A 16,737-nucleotide genomic window follows, 5' to 3' on the forward strand; every position below is an offset into this window, starting at 1 on the left:
GTATATGCTTTTCATGATATGAAATGTTACAATAATTATATGATGATATATGTTTCTATATGATATGAAATGTTACAATAATTATATGAAATGCACAACCAAAATTATTTTCAAAGAAAATCTTAAAATTACACAAATGTTTTGTTATATCAAAAAGGGGGAGGTTGTTGAAAACATTTTGATGTTTCGATATAACAAACTAAATATAAATGAATTTTAAGATTTTACAAAGATTTTTATAAAGTATATTCGATTCAATTAATCGAATAACAAATTATTACTCCAAGTCTTTCAAGATCAATTTCAAACCTTACTAAATGTGTAAAATTGTGTTTTATACTTAATATATTTTTGAAACAATTTTCACTAAGTATTTTGAACCAAAATCAAGCCTAAACTCAATTTTACAAAGGGATGCACCGATGTACCAATCTATGCATCGATGCACCATTGAATAAATTGAACATCGAATGCATTTTATGCATCGATGCATGGTACCATGCATCGATGCACTTAGGGTTTTATGAAAATATCGAATGCATTTGATGCATCGATGCACAAGTCATGCATCGATGCACTCAAGCTATTTTGAAACATCGAATGCACTTCATGCATCGATGCACTCTTAGTGCACCGATGCACTAAGGGTCCAACGGTCAAAATATTTGAATTTTACACTTGATGCACCGATGCACCTTGTGTATGCATCGATGCACTGACGCTCCCAACTGGTTTTATTAATTGTTTTCAAACTTAAACGGTTCTATTGACTCCACTAATCATCCCCAACGTTCAGAATCAATTGAAGGAGTATTTAAACAAGCGTAGAAGCCATTGATCAATAAGAAGAAAAACAAGAAACAAGAATCAAGTGAGAATCAAAGAAAAAGCATCAAATTAATTGTTTGAGCACTTCAAGCCTATTTTTCATTCAATATTCATTTTGTTTTCAAGAACACTAATTGTACTCAATTGTATTCATTTTTTGAGTTTTCTTTTCTTTGTTCTAGAATTGTACAAACAATCTACCTTGTGAGGATTTCCTTGTAAGTTTGCAAATTTGTAATCTTCTATTTGAGAAAGAGTGTTCTCAAGAATTGGGGTACATTCTTGAGGGAGTTGTAAGGTTATCTCTTTTTCCTCAAAAGAAAGAACAAATTAGTGAATTTGTTGGAAAATCCTTAGTGTGGATAGCTAAGGTAGTGGACGTAGACTTTGGTTGAGAAAGTCAAACCACTCTAAATCACTGTGCAACTTCTTTTAATTTTCTGTAAAAGCTTCCACCAAAATTTTAATTGCCAATTCACCCCCTCTTGGCTATATTCGTCGATCGATTAACTCAACAATTGATATCAGAGCCTCACTCATTTGAAGGTTTAATCACCTCTTGAGTCAATTCGGGAAGAGTTACATCGATAATCAAGTCATCAATGGCATCTAGTTCAAACTCCGACTTCGGTCTCGATTCATTGCCCGCCAACAAGCCTCCTTTCTTCAATGGATCTAATTATGCTTATTGGAAGAATATGATGATGTATTTCATTCAAGCAAGTGATAATGGGAGCATGGAATATCATAGAATATGGATACATCAAACCCTCCACTCACCCGAGGTTGTGGAGTGAAGGAGAGACAAGAATGTTCCAGCTCAACTCCAAAGTTATCCATATTATTTTTTGTGCTCTTGGACTGTATGAATACGGGAGAGTTTCTTCTTGCACAACCACCAAGGAGATATAAGACAAATTGTAAGTCACTCATGAAGGCACAAACAAGGTAAATGAATCTAATATTAGTCTTCTAACTCATAGCTATGAAAATTTCAGGATAAAACCGGATGAGGATGTCAAAGCTATGACGGATAGATTCTCCACGATTGTCAATAATCTCAAATCATATGGAGAAATCATTCCAAATGACAAGCTTGTAAGGAAGTTAGTGTACTCTCTTCCAAAAGCTTGACAAACAAAGAAGACGGCGATCATCGAGGCTAAGAACTTAAAATCCTTGCCCCTCGATGAACTTATTGGCTCTCTCCTCACGCATGAAATGATGCTTAAAGAAGAGGAAGACCTTGAGAAAAGAGACGAGCCAAAGAAGAACGTAGGAGTTGCTCTCAAATCAACAAAAGATGAGAGTGATTCGGATGAAGATGACGATGATGAGGAAATGACATTGTTTGCTAAACGGTTCAGAAAAATGATGAGGCCTAACTGAGGAAGAAAATTCAAACGAAAAGAAGGCTTTAAAAATGAACCAAAAGAGAAGGACCCAATCATTTGCTGTGAATGCAAAAAACTAGGGCATGTCAAATATGATTGCCCACAATTGAAGAAGAATGGTCAATCAAAAATTAAGCACAAGGCTCACGTGGCTACATGGAGCGATGAAGAAGGTTCTGATGAAGAGGAACAAGAAGTAGCAAACTTGTGCTTGATGGCATTCGGGGAAGATTCTAAGGTAACCTCTAACTCATTTGATTTAGATGATTTATCTTATGATGAGTTATTAGAGAAATATAATGGGTTTGCTTCGAATTATGAGAAATTGTTTTTAAAATATAAAAATGATATTTCGAAATTGAAAAATGAAAAGAATCTCATATCCAAGACCAACAATGATATTGAAAGTAAAATCTGTAATTTGCAAATCAAACAAGAAGAGTTTGAAAAGCAAAAATTCGGATTTGCAAAATTTACTTTCAAAGGTCAATGATGATCATCAAAAGAAAATTCATGATCTTAAAGCTTCTTTTGATAAAGTTGGAACAAAACGTTTTAAAATTGGAGAAAATTCAAAATCCAACTTTGTTAGAAAAAGTTTTAAAAACTACAATCATAGAGGTCCCCGAAGAACCTCTAATAGAAAACTCGTTAGAAGTATATGGGTTCCTAAAGAACTCATTACTACTAAAGATAAGGATATCCTACACAAATGGATACCTAAGAGGACTAGGATTTTGGAAACTAATGAATATGGACCCAAAAGAATTTGGGTACCAAAAATTAAAAATTAATCTATGTTTGTAGGAAAAGGAGCATTGCTACAAGGCACGGGAAACAAACTCAAACTCATGGTACCTTGATAGTGGATTATTAAGACACATGACCAGAGACAAAAACCAGTTCATAGAGCTCAATGCCAAAAATGGAGGAGAGGTGACTTTTGGTGATAACTCAAAAGGTCACATTAAAGGTATAGGCACTATAGGTAATACCTCTTCCATACAAATTAAGAATGTTTTATATGTGAATGGATTAAAGCATAATCTCTTGAGTATTAGTCAATTATGTGATAAGGGATTCAATGTCATGTTTGAAACTAATGGTTGTAAAGTCTTTGACATTGCATCTAATCGGATTATGCTTGTTGGTCATAGAATAGGAAACATTTACATGGTGCATTTAGATTTCATAGATATGACTAATTTATGCTTAGTTGCTAAGGATGAGCATGATAGTTGGTTATGGCATAAGAGACTAGGACATGCTAGTATGAGTGTTTTGCAACGGCTAATTCAAGGAGATTTAGTTCGAGGGTTGCCTAAGCTTAAATTTGATAATGATAAAATCTGTGATGTTTGTGCTAAAGGAAAACAAAAGCGAATTTCTTTTAAATCCATTAATGATGTATCCACTAGTAGAGTATTACAATTGATCCATTTAGATCTTTTTGGGCCATCTAGAACTACTAGCTTGGGCGGAAAACAATATGCATTTGTTTTGGTAGATGACTATTCTAGATATACTTGGGTTCTATTCTTAAGTACTAAAGATGAAGCATTAGAAAAATTCATCACATTTTCTAAAGTAATCCAAAACGAAAATGGTTACTCTATAACTAGTGTTAGGAGTGATCATTGCACTGAATTTTGTAATTCTAATAGTATTAGCCACAATTTTTCAACACCTAGAACCCCTCAACAAAATGGAGTTGTTGAGAGGAAAATCGAACTTTAAAAGAAATGGCTAGAACCATGCTTTGTGAAAATAATTTGCTAAAATATTTTTGGCCGGAAGCCACAAATACCGCTTGTTATGTTATTAATCGAGTAATGATTAAGCTTATTTTGAAGAAAACTCCATATGAACTTTTTAAAAATAAAAAGCCTAACATTAGCTATTTTCATCCTTTTGGATGTAAATGTTTTGTTTTGAACAACGGTAAAGACAATCTTGGCAAATTTGATGCTAAAAGTGATGAAGGAATTTTTCTGGGTTATTCCTTAAATTCTAAAGCTTATCGAGTATTTAATAAAAGAACTTTAGTTGTAGAAGAGTCTATACATGTTGTTTTCGATGATAATCCCCTTCCAATGAAGGATTCTTGTTTGAATGATGATGTAGGTATTATAAATATAAATGAAGTTGGACATGGCGTTGGAGAACCATCATCAAAGGAAGAAACGAAAGATGAGGAAACTCAAGATCCTCTTGAGAATCCAACCATTTAAGAAAGGGAAGTATCTTACCCAAGAGAGTACAACTATGTCAATGATGGTGAGATTATAGGTGATCCATCCAAAGGGGTAACAACTCGATCTTCTTTTAGAAATATTTGTAATTATGTTGCATTTATCTCATGCATAATGCCTAAGAATATTAAAGAAGCATTAAATGATGAACATTGGATTATGGCTATGCAAGAAGAGTTAAATCAATTTGAGAGAAGTAAAGTATGGACATTAGTTGAAAGGCCTAGCAATAAATCTACTGTAGGTACTAGGTGGGTATTTAGGAATAAGCTTGATGAAAGTGGTAATATAGTGAGAAACAAGGCTATACTTGTTGCTCAAGGGTACACTCAAGAAGAAGGCATAGACTATGATGAAACATACGCTCCCCGTAGCTAGGATGGAAGCAATTAGAATGTTATTAGCATTTGCATGTTTTCATGAATTTAAATTATATCACATGGATGTTAAAAGTGCATTTTTAAATGGTTTTATAAAATAAGAAGTGTATGTGGAACAACCTCCAAGTTTTGAAGATTTAAAATTTCCAAATCATGTTCTTAAATTGACAAAAGCGTTTTATGGTTTAAAACAAGCTCCTAGAGCTTGGTATGAAAGATTGTCAAACTTTTTAATTGAAAAAGGCTTTTCAAAGGGGAATGTTGGCACTACATTGTTTTTAAAGCATAAATGTAAAGATTTATTAGTAGTTCAAATTTATGTTGATGATATAATATTTGGTACTACTAATGATGTTCTTTGCCAAGAATTTTCTAAGCAGATGCAAAGTGAATTTGAGATGAGCATGATGGGGGAGCTCTCATTTTTCTTGGGACTCTAAACCAAGCAAAGAAAAGATGTCATCTTCATCAATCAAGCTAAGTACGTCAAAGATATGCTCAAGAAGTTTGGACTGGAAAATGGGAAACCTCATGACACTTCAATGAGCTCATCAACAAAGCTTGACATAGATGAATGAGGTAAATGTGTGGATATTAAATTATATAGATCAATGATTGGCTCTTTGCTTTATCTAACTGCAAGTAGACCGGACATTATGTTTAGTGTTTGCTTATATGCTAGATTTCAATCATGCCCTAAGGAATCACATTTACTAGCTGTTAAGAGAATCTTTAGATACCTTAAGGACACTCCTAGTTTAGGAATTTGGTATCCTAGAGACTCTAGCTTTAGCTTGCATGCCTTCTCCGATGCGGATTATGGAGGTTGCAAATTAGATAGGAAAAGCACATCCGGTACTTGCCAATTCCTTGGAAATATGTTGATTTCTTGGTTTTCAAAGAAACAAAATTGTGTAGCATTATCTACCACTGAAGCATAATACATTTCAGCTGGTAGTTGTTGTGCACAAGTTTTATGGATGAAACAACAACTTTTTGACTATGGAATTGAAGTAGGTACCACTTCTATCAAGTGTGACAATACTAGTGCTATTTGTCTCACTAAAAATTCCATCCAATACTCTAGAACTAAGCATATTAAAATTAGACATCACTTCATTAGAAACCATGTCGCTAAGGAAGATATAGTTCTAGAATTTGTTGATACTTTGCACCAATTAGCGGATATCTTTACAAAACCTTTAGACAAAGAAATATTTTGGACACTTAGGAGAGAATTAGGTTTAACTGACCTATTTTCACTTAGTGTTTAAAATATTTTTAGCACTTTTAAGAATAAATGAAAAATGCTTATAATAATAATTTTTTATTGCATTCTTTGCTATTAGTTAGGGGGAGTTTATGTTCTTTGGTAAAATTTAATTTTATGTTCAAATATAGTTTAAGGATTAATTTGATTGATTGAACATGATTAATTTTCAATATATGAGTTGTCAATACCACTAGAGCTAATTAATTTAGCATTTTGAGTGTTTAAAACGGATTTTTGACATTTTTGTGCTTAATGCATCGATACACTTAACAGTGCATCGATGCATCCCTTTGAATGTGCATCGATACACCATGAAGGTGCATCGATGCACGCCTTGAATGTGCATCGATGCACAAGGCCATGCATCGATGCATCCATCGGGTTTTTGAATAAAAACCCTATTTCTTCCTCATTTTTCTCAAAACACTCTTAATATTCTCTCAAGGTCGCCACTCCTCTCCCTCTCCTTACTCTCAAAATTGCTTCAAAATCAACGTTTTTTATCGGAATTCTTTCTCATTTCATCTCAAGTCCTGCTACTATCATTAAATCATGCAAAACAACTTCTCATTCTCATCAATCCAAAATTTTCAAGGTATTTTTCTAAAAACCTCTATTTTATCATATTTTGATTTTAGAACTAGTTTAGATTAGTTCTACGATGAACATTATATCAGGCATTGATTGTTTGGTGATTAGAAACTAGATTTTACAACAAATTTAGTCAAAAACACACAAAATTTCAAAATTTTATTTGAAATTCGAAATTAAAAAAATCGAAAATCTTTTGATTTATTTAAATGTTTTTGACTCAATTATGTTGTTTCTCATGAAAACTATACATATTATGATTTTTCAAAAATTATTTTCAAATAGTTTTCAAAACCTTGCCCATTAGGATTCAGTTTAGAGAACCTTGAATTATTGCGGACTCAATTGAGTTTTGGGATTGATCATTGTGCATACATGTGTTTCAAATTGCAGGTTACTTTCCTTATTCTGATTCCTTAAACCATGTCAAATCCTAAACGCCCTAGGACCTCTTCTAGTCATTCTACTCGACCTCCTAATCTCGTTCCTCCTCCACCTATAAATCTTATATGAGCCTGTTTTAATATGCCTGAACGTCGTAGAGAAGAATTGTACTAAAGGTACATAAATTCTTTTCCAATCTTATAGAATCCGGGAAGAGCGTATTCCTTCTGTTCAAGCCATGATTGATTTTGACTTCGAATACCTTCTGATTCTCAAAACATGGAAGTTTGATAAACTATTTTCCCTAAAACCAATCATCTATCATCAGTTAGTTCGCATTTTCTACTCTAATGCGGTATGTATTCAAAACCAGAATCAATGTGGAACTATAGGAATTAGATCCTATCTTTTAGGACAATATATTCATATTGATCCCCGAGACTATAGCTTCACTATTTGGGCTAGATGACGATGGTTTATACAATGAAAAAGAAACTGTGGAATATCCCTACATTCCTAATGCTAGTGTCAGTACCTTACGTACTCATCACGATCGTTTTCTTCATTTGATGATCTCTTGGTGCTTTAGACCATCCGGAGGTAGGTACTCCACTCTTCGTACTAGGGATTTATGGTGGATGCACTGTATCAAGAATAAGAATAAAATAAATCTGCCACACATTATATTTAGTGAGCTAGTGGACACCATAAACATTATTCCTTCAAAACATGTCGAAACATTAGTCTATGGATGTCTTATTAGTAACCTTTTTATCAAACTCGGTCTTAATGTCTCTCTCGACAATCATATCCCTCTCCAAAACCAAATCAATCTCACCTCGTTGAAGAAAGCGGATTGGAAACATGATGAGAAAACTGGTCTATGGGTTTCTCGACCCAATAAGCCAACTCCGGGAGCTAGTTCTTCACGAGCTGCTCCTAGCTCTTCTCATGCTCCTCCACCGGAACTGACTGCAGATGATGATCCCGAGCTTCAAGGATTATTTCAAGACATTGACGATCTCGACAATGCGCCGGCACCACAAGAGGATCAAGTGCCTCCATATTTTTTGTTTGTTTTTGGAGACATTCGATCTATGGTTTGCTTCCATTGAATCCCATTTGACTGCAAGCAACGAAGCAATGAATCATCGCTTAGACACTTTGGAAGCTCAACAAATAGAGTTTCAACGGCAGATACTTGCACGTATGGATGCTCTCTCTCTTGAGATGCAAGCACGATTTCCTCCTCCTCCTGATCCTCCGATGGATTAGATTTTTCCTTGTTATGTTTTCTTGGATTTAAAACTTGGATTGATTTTGATGTTTCTAGATTGTTTATTTTGGATGGTTGAATGTTTGAATTTATGATTTGTATGTTTGGATATTTGAACTTATTATATATACTTGGTTTGGTTTTAACATTCTATTTGAGCTTAATGTTTATTAATTTTTGCATAATTTACATATTAATTGCATTATGACCAATTATATCATTTCACATTTGTTTATGAATGTTGTTTATGAAAACTAAAGGCTAACATTCCTCTTGATCTTTGTTCTCAGCAGCTTAAGCTATATTTATTAATAATCAAATGGCTATGTTTTTCAAAATAAATATTGTTTACATCTTTTTAGAGTCTTTTTGATTTAACAAAAAGGGGGAGAAGTGTAAAAGTGTAAAAGGGGAGAAGTGTTAAAGTAAAACTATAAAAGGGGAGAAGTATTAAAGTAAGGGGGAGTAATTTTTCAAAATTGATTCCAAAATTATTTTCAAAGAAAATCTTAAAATTACACAAATGTTTTGTTATATCAAAAAGGGGGAGGTTGTTGAAAACATTTTGATGTTTCGATATAACAAACTAAATATAAATGAATTTTAAGATTTTACAAAGATTTTTATAAGTATATTCGATTCAATTAATCGAATAACAAATTATTACTCCAAGTCTTTCAAGATCAATTTCAAACCTTACTAAATGTGTAAAATTGTGTTTTATACTTAATATATTTTTGAAACAATTTTCACTAAGTATTTTGAACCAAAATCAAGCCTAAACTCAATTTTACAAAGGGATGCACCGATGTACCAATCTATGCATCGATGCACCATTGAATAAATTGAACATCGAATGCATTTTATGCATCGATGCATGGTACCATGCATCGATGCACTCAGGGTTTTATTAAAATATCGAATGCATTTGATGCATCGATGCACAAGTCATGCATCGATGCACTCAAGCTATTTTGAAACATCGAATGCACTTCATGCATCGATGCACTCTTAGTGCACCGATGCACTAAGGGTCCAACGGTCAAAATATTTGAATTTTACACTTGATGCACCGATGCACCTTGTGTATGCATCGATGCACTGACGCTCCTAACTGGTTTTATTAATTGTTTTCAAACTTAAACGGTTCTATTGACTCCACTAATCATCCCCAACGTTCAGAATCAATTGAAGGAGTATTTAAACAAGCGTAGAAGCCATTGATCAATAAGAAGAAAAACAAGAAACAAGAATCAAGTGAGAATCAAAGAAAAAGCATCAAACTAATTGTTTGAGCACTTCAAGCCTATTTTTCATTCAATATTCATTTTTCTTTCAAGAACACTAATTGTACTCAATTGTATTCATTTTTGAGTTTTCTTTTCTTTGTTCTAGAATTGTACAAACAATCTACCTTGTGAGGATTTCCTTGTAAGTTTGCAAATTTGTAATCTTCTATTTGAGAAAGAGTGTTCTCAAGAACTGGGGTACATTCTTGAGGGAGTTGTAAGGTTATCTCTTTTGCCTCAAAAGAAAGAACAAATTAGTGAATTTGTTGGAAAATCCTTAGTGTGGATAGCTAAGGTAGTGGACGTAGACTTTGGTTGAGAAAGTCAAACCACTCTAAATCATTGTGCAACTTCTTTCAATTTTCTGCAAAAGCTTCCACCAAAATTTTAGTTGACAATTCACCCCCATCTTGGCCATATTCGTCGATCGATTAACTCAACACTTAGGTTCTCAATATGGTATCATGGGCCAATAAACTTATTAATACAAATTCATGAATGTTAATGTAATATGTTTATAGGTAAGGAACATGGTGATATAACTGCATTGATTAAGTATATGACTTCATTTCATTTCATCTTATTATGACATTTTCATTACAATTCCTTGTTATTGTTATTATTATTATTATATTGCCTCACTAAGTCGATGACTTAGCGTGTGAGTGTTTCACACGTAGGATCCGAGAAAGTAGACGAGACATGTTAAGCAGCTGGACAACATTACTCCTGCAACTATCAAATCATATGCAACTTAATCAGTAGGTCATTTGGTTATGTAAATGAATGTTGGCATTTAATCAAAGGGTCAAGTTGTGTATGCTCTGAGTATTTTGATAAACTTGTATTAACATATTTATTTTATCATATTTTAATAATATAAGTCCAAATGTTTTATCATTTTTTTAGAATATTGTTTTGTTATAGTCAATGTGACATCCTGGACTTGTATCCGGGTCGGGTATGGGTTGAGGGTGTTACAAGAAGAGTTTTTCAATCTTATTTTTCTATTCTCTTGTAAATATTGTGTTCTTGTGAGCTTAAATTTTGTAAACACCCTACCTTTGAGAGGTTTTCTTGTTTACTTCTTTCATCCTTTTGTAAAAGGAAATGTTCTAGTTGAGCCCTTGAAAAGCTAGGGATAAGGTTCTAGTTTAGCCTGTGAAAAACTAGGGAGTTGTAAAGGTTATCTCTTTGTCCTGTAAAAAGAAAGAACAAATTAGTGAATTTGTTGGAAAATCCTTAGTGAGGAGTTAAGGTAGTGGATGTAGACTTGGTTGAGAAGTCGAACCACTATAAATCGCTGTGCAAATTTTCTATCTTTCAATCTCCTTATTCCCTAAACACAAGAATCGTCCCTACCCTTCTTGGTGAACATTTTCGGTTGTCGATTCGAGCTTCTGCAAATCCCAACACGATACATTTTATGTGCAAATTGTTTGAAAATCATACTGGAATAAAAGTATTGATACCTATAAAAAATATTGATACTTGGTATTTACGCCTATTATCAATATACCAATAAACTTTTACCGTTTACATTGTTAATTACCTATTACTTTAAAGTAACATGTTTTCAAAATTCCAAATATCAATACTTTATATATGTGTATCAATACATTTTGCGTGCAAATTGTTTGAGAAGTATACTGGAATAAAAATATTTATACATATATAAAAGTATCGATACTTGGTATTTACGCCTATTATCATTATAGCGGTAGACTTTTACCATTTACATTGTTAATTTATATATTACTTTAAAATAATAAGTTTCAAAATTTTAAATATCGATACTTTATATATGTGTATCGATATGAAATGACCATCCAGGTCAGTTGGTAGAGCACAAGGTTCTTAACCTTGAGGTCGTGGGATCAAGTCCCATGGAGGGCATTTCATAATTTGTAGGTCTCCTACGGAAGTTGTTCTCAACCTAGTGTTGGGGGCAGTCTACTATCTTACCTCCCCTTACCCCATTACATATGGGAACAAGGGATAGCCATTGTTTTTATATATGTGTATCGATACATTTTGTGTGCAAATTGTTTGAAAATCATACTAGAATAAAAATATCTATACCTATAAAAAATATTGATACTTGGTATTTACGCCTATTACCAATATACCGGTAGACTTTTACCGTTTACATTATTAATTTACCTATTACTTTAAAGTAAAATGTTTCGAAATTCCAAGTATCGATACTTTATATATATGTATCGATACATTTTGCGTGCAAATTGTTTGAGAAACATACTGGAATAGTATCCATACCTATATAAAGAGTATCGATAGTTGGTATTTACGCATATTATCATTATACCGATAAATTTTTACCGTTTACATTGTTAATTTATCTATTACTTTAAAGTAATAGTTTCTGAAATTCCAAGTATCGATACTTTATATATGTGTATTGATAAATTTTGCATGCAAATTGTTTGAGAATCATATTGGAATAAAAGTATCCATACCGGCATAAGAATTATCGATACTTAGACATTTACATACTTTGCATACATTGTTTCGAAATTATAAATATCGATACTTTAATAATGTGTATTGATACTTGGACATTTTCAACGGGTTTTGTCAATTTCTAATCGGTTTTGTCAAATTCATTACCTATTTTATTAAATTGAAATCGGATTTGTCAAATTTCAACATGTTATATTGTCATGTATCAATACATGTGTGTAAAGTGTCGATGTTTTATAAGCACTTTCATTGTAATTCTTATAAATTACTAAAGTATTAATACTTTTATACATATACTTATAAAGGTATCGATACATGTCTACTTTTAATCGATTTTTTTCACTTTCTTATATATTACTATATATATCGATATTTCTGTGCACGGTATCAATATCTACCGATAAGTAAAGTTTATCGATTGTTAATTTTTTTAATATTTCTTTATATTTTCCACCAATAATATTATTATCAATTAACATTTTCAATAACACTTAACTATCTTTTTTAAATATCTTATTAAATTTTCAGTCAAATCTTAAGCATATATTAGTTCATATTTCCTTTGATATTACCATTCGCATGGCCCTAGTAATTCCAGCAAAAGTCTCCACTTTTACTGTTTTACGTCACTTAAATCATTTTCCTTATCCACTTTCCCTTGTTAAATACACTTTCCTCTCATCCAAACACCCCTTCACTCCAGGAATCTGTTTTTCTCTTTGATTTGCTTTAATCTGTTTGTTAAATAAAAATTAAATTATCGAAGAAAGAGGAAATGGTGAAGCCTCAAAAGCCTCCATCTGGCCGCACAAATCTAGCTTCGTGTATTGTAGCAACGATTTTCTTGATCTTCGTTGTAATAATAGGTCTCATCGTTTACTTCACCGTTTTTAAACCCACGGATCCGAAGATCTCCGTTAACTCCGTCCAGCTTCCGTCGTTCTCAGTCGGTAACAACTCCGTCAGCTTCACTTTCTCCCAATACGTCTCCGTTAAAAACCCTAACAGAGCCGCTTTCTCTCACTACGACAGCTCTATCCAGCTCATTTACTCGGGTTCTCAAGTCGGATTCATGTTCATACCCGCGGGAAAGATCGAGGCGGGTCGGACCCAGTACATGGCCGCAACTTTCGCCGTTCAGTCTTTTCCCTTGGCTGCACCAAATGAGGCGTCGGCCGCAACGATTCCTATAACTCCGACGACGGGGCCCATCGGTGTGATTGGTGGGTTTGGCGGGATTAATAATGGGAATCGAGTTGGACCCACGATGGAGATAGAGTCTCGGATGGAGATGGCGGGTCGGACTCGGGTTCTGAATTTCTTCACACATCATGTGGATGCTAAATCTGAGTGCAGAGTCAGCATCGCAGTGAGTGATGGTTCTGTTTTAGGTTTTCACTGCTGATTTTTTTTGTCCTTTGTAGTTTTGTTCATGTAACTTAAGAGCGGCTAATTATAAGATTTCCAGATTTGTTGAAAGAAGTGTAAAAATAGCGTTTCTTCCAATTGCAATTTATTTTAGGAAACCGAAGCTTTTGTGCTTAAATTTATCAAACTATTTAGTGTTGCGAGAAGTAGGGCGTTTTGAGAATCAGGTGGAAGAGTTTGGGCGAACTAGTTGGCACTTGTTTGATAATTACTTTGTGGGTAAGAACTGGCGGAGTTGTTCTAGGCACGTGGGGCCCACATACAGCAGCAGACATTGAAATCATCATCATCCAGATTCCACTAACCTCGAAATTCAGTCTGTCTTCTTCCTTCTTTTAATCCAACAGAATAGTTCTTGCTGGTGGTGTTTTACTATTTCAGTCCGGCATGGCATATCGGTATACGACTTTCCCTGCATCTGCAATATCGGGCCTTCGCTCAGGATTTCTCTGGTAGTTGTGACATAGGTGTAATAAATTTTGGAATCTATTCTAAAATTGTTTGGATCTGTCACTGCTTGTTATATAGGTCATTAAATAAAACCTTACTATTATTTATAATTTTGATATAGGTCACCAATAATCGATTGATCTAATACGACGAGGTATTAGATCCTTTAAAGAAGGTTAAGAGTATGGATTTAATATTTATCAATGAATTAAACTGAGTTGGGATTGTCACTATTAACTTTATAATATTCAATCCGAATTAATTAATTAATAAATTAAATATTTATGGTTATATTAAAAAAGTTAAACTGAGAGTCAATTAATTTATTGAATAACCTTATTAGTAAAAAGAAATAAATATACACATTGATATTAATTTTTTTATTAATTTAAAGTGATTATAATATAGTATTTATTCTAAATTTTTTTAATTATTAGATAATGAAAACTCTAAAACTTCTAAGAGGACAATCAATTTTTAATCAATAAAATAACATGCATGTAATGATGTTAATCTATTCATAAATAAGGACAATAATACGAAGCATGAATAAGGCAGTGGCGAGGAGCGTTTCTAGAATGACATTAACAAAGGAATATGAAAGAAAATAAAATTAAAATCGTATGTTCCTTTGAATAAGGAAGAAGAAAAGTTAAAATAATAATTATTGGCCGGCAAACATGGACTCTAAAAAGACTCAATTTTTCGGTTTTTCAAGACTTGAAAGAGGAAATAGAGAAGCCTATTATACCTTTTTTTTTAATTTCTGAAGGACTGGGACTCGTGATTTGAATATAAGCCATGGGCTTTTGGAATTTTAGCTTGGGCTTTTATAGTTACAATATTTTATGCATTTGTTTTTAATTAAATCTATGGTTCAATTGATTGAAGAATTAATTGAAAATATGGATCTTTGACAGTAGTGCAATACTTGACAGGAATCCACCAGTTCAATGTAACATGGAAAACAATACTTAACCCACTGCAACAGAGACCGGTAATAAGTGTTCGTCTAATGGTGTACATATCGGTGTTACCTAGTCCGCGTTTCGTTTTGGTTCGCGAAACGGGTAACATACAACAAATATTTCAAACACAACCTGGATAAGGACAAACTATTTGTACTTATGAAGATTGCACTTCAAGTGCACATCCGGTCTCCACCACTGTTGTATTCCATGAGCTTGCTTGAAATCTTGTGAAGGGGTAGGATTCACGGTCAAATATGCCGAAGGGATCAAATGCAGTGGTTCTGCAGCCTCGACACTCGTTAATAGATCTCTTCCATCTTTTTCCTATGCTCAAAGTAACCAACATATTCAGAGCACAAGTGGCCTGCAGGGTTCACAAATAGACAGGGGGTCCATGTAGACAAAACAGGGAATGGATCTTCAGACCGATTTGTTTCGCTGTTACCCTTCGTGGCTAGAACGAGTCCTGCTGTGATGACATTGCTTGCGAACCGCAGTCCATGTTTTACATTCCCATTATTGATTCTCTCAATTGGGGCAGATAAGAATGGTGGATTGAAGAGGAAAGCTTCCAAAAAATTCTGTTTTAGCCATTTCTTTCCTGCCAGCATTGCCATTGCTACACCGAGGGAATGGCCGGCCAACCAGACATTTGCATCACCCACAATAGCAACCACATTTCGAACAGCTTTCATGGCAATCTCGAAGCGAGAAGTCTGAAGTCTATTTCGTATGATGTCGATATTCAAAGAGAAGTCCCTTGAGAAGGAGTCAGGTTTATTTATGGTTCCTCGAAAGGCAATCACATAGCGGGGGCATCGGTCAATTGTGTCATTACAATGAGATGATGGTGGTGTATACTCATAAATGGCACCAAAGATGCACGAATCGGCATCATCAACAAGCTGGCGAATTAACTTGAAATGGAAGAACTCCGTGATGGAGCCAGTGCTTGAGAACCTTGACGTTTTTCTTGGCGATCTCGCTCCAAAATATAGGCACCCTGAACCAAACTAGCTGCTACAGACCTTAGATGATTCATATTTGTCCTGCATACGAGTAACATACGAACAAATATTTCAGCACACAAGACATTATCTATCCACTTGCCAAGATTCAAGTTCTTAGACCTTAAATATCTTCTCGTTTTCTGTTCAACAGGGGAAGAGCTTACCAATCTATACTGTTTAGGTGCAAGGGGCCTGAAAGACCAATATCTTCGCTCGCAGACCCCATCAAAGAATTGCTTCTTCTTCTTCTCTTTACTTTTCGATATTCAGAACTGAGCCAGTGAACACAAAGCTGCCTGTAATTACATATGAATGGAACATGCAGTCTAAGGACTTGCTCAATGAGATGCATTTATCAAGGCCAAGAAAGCATCAATAAGAACATTGTGGAATATACTAATTATACAAATTTATATATATATATATATATATATATATATGGAATATAAACACCAAAGGTCGCATCAGCATAACCAATAATCAACTAATTTAAGAGCAAACCAACCAACAGAAATGGTTGAAAGTGCATCCTTTCAAAATTAGTCATGCCACTGAAATAAAGTTCTTCTAACAAGTTTACTTATATGAGATGAACAAAGACTAAGGCAAACCCATCAAAGGCAAACGACTAAAACAATCGAACATAGATATGCTTCACCGAGAATAAACCGAAGAAGAAGAAAAGACATTTCCTGCTTCAGGATAGATTTTACCTTTTTGGTGGAATTGA

General features: G+C 33.9%; 1 protein-coding gene and 1 pseudogene across 1 annotated transcript; one reads left to right on the plus strand and one right to left on the minus strand.

Moving 5' to 3' along the window:
- Nucleotides 1–12,748: 12,748 nt before the first annotated feature.
- LOC120155203 lies at nucleotides 12,749–13,619 on the plus strand. Its single transcript, XM_039166785.1, has one exon. It carries the CDS (start codon nucleotides 12,924–12,926, stop codon nucleotides 13,551–13,553), a length of 630 nt encoding a protein of 209 aa, XP_039022716.1. The 5' UTR covers nucleotides 12,749–12,923; the 3' UTR covers nucleotides 13,554–13,619.
- Nucleotides 13,620–15,141: 1,522 nt separating this feature from the next.
- On the minus strand, nucleotides 15,142–16,233 carry LOC120155202 (annotated as a pseudogene).
- Nucleotides 16,234–16,737: the final 504 nt, after the last annotated feature.

The sequence above is a fragment of the Hibiscus syriacus genome, unplaced genomic scaffold (genome assembly GCF_006381635.1).
Source record: "Hibiscus syriacus cultivar Baekdansim isolate YM2019G1 unplaced genomic scaffold, ASM638163v2 tig00111166_pilon, whole genome shotgun sequence".
In the NCBI taxonomy this organism is placed as follows: Eukaryota; Viridiplantae; Streptophyta; class Magnoliopsida; order Malvales; family Malvaceae; genus Hibiscus; species Hibiscus syriacus.

Bases quoted from the DNA above. Each gene is read 5' to 3' on its own strand.
- LOC120155203 (XM_039166785.1), top strand. From the start codon at position 12,924: ATGGTGAAGCCTCAAAAGCCTCCATCTGGCCGCACAAATCTAGCTTCG.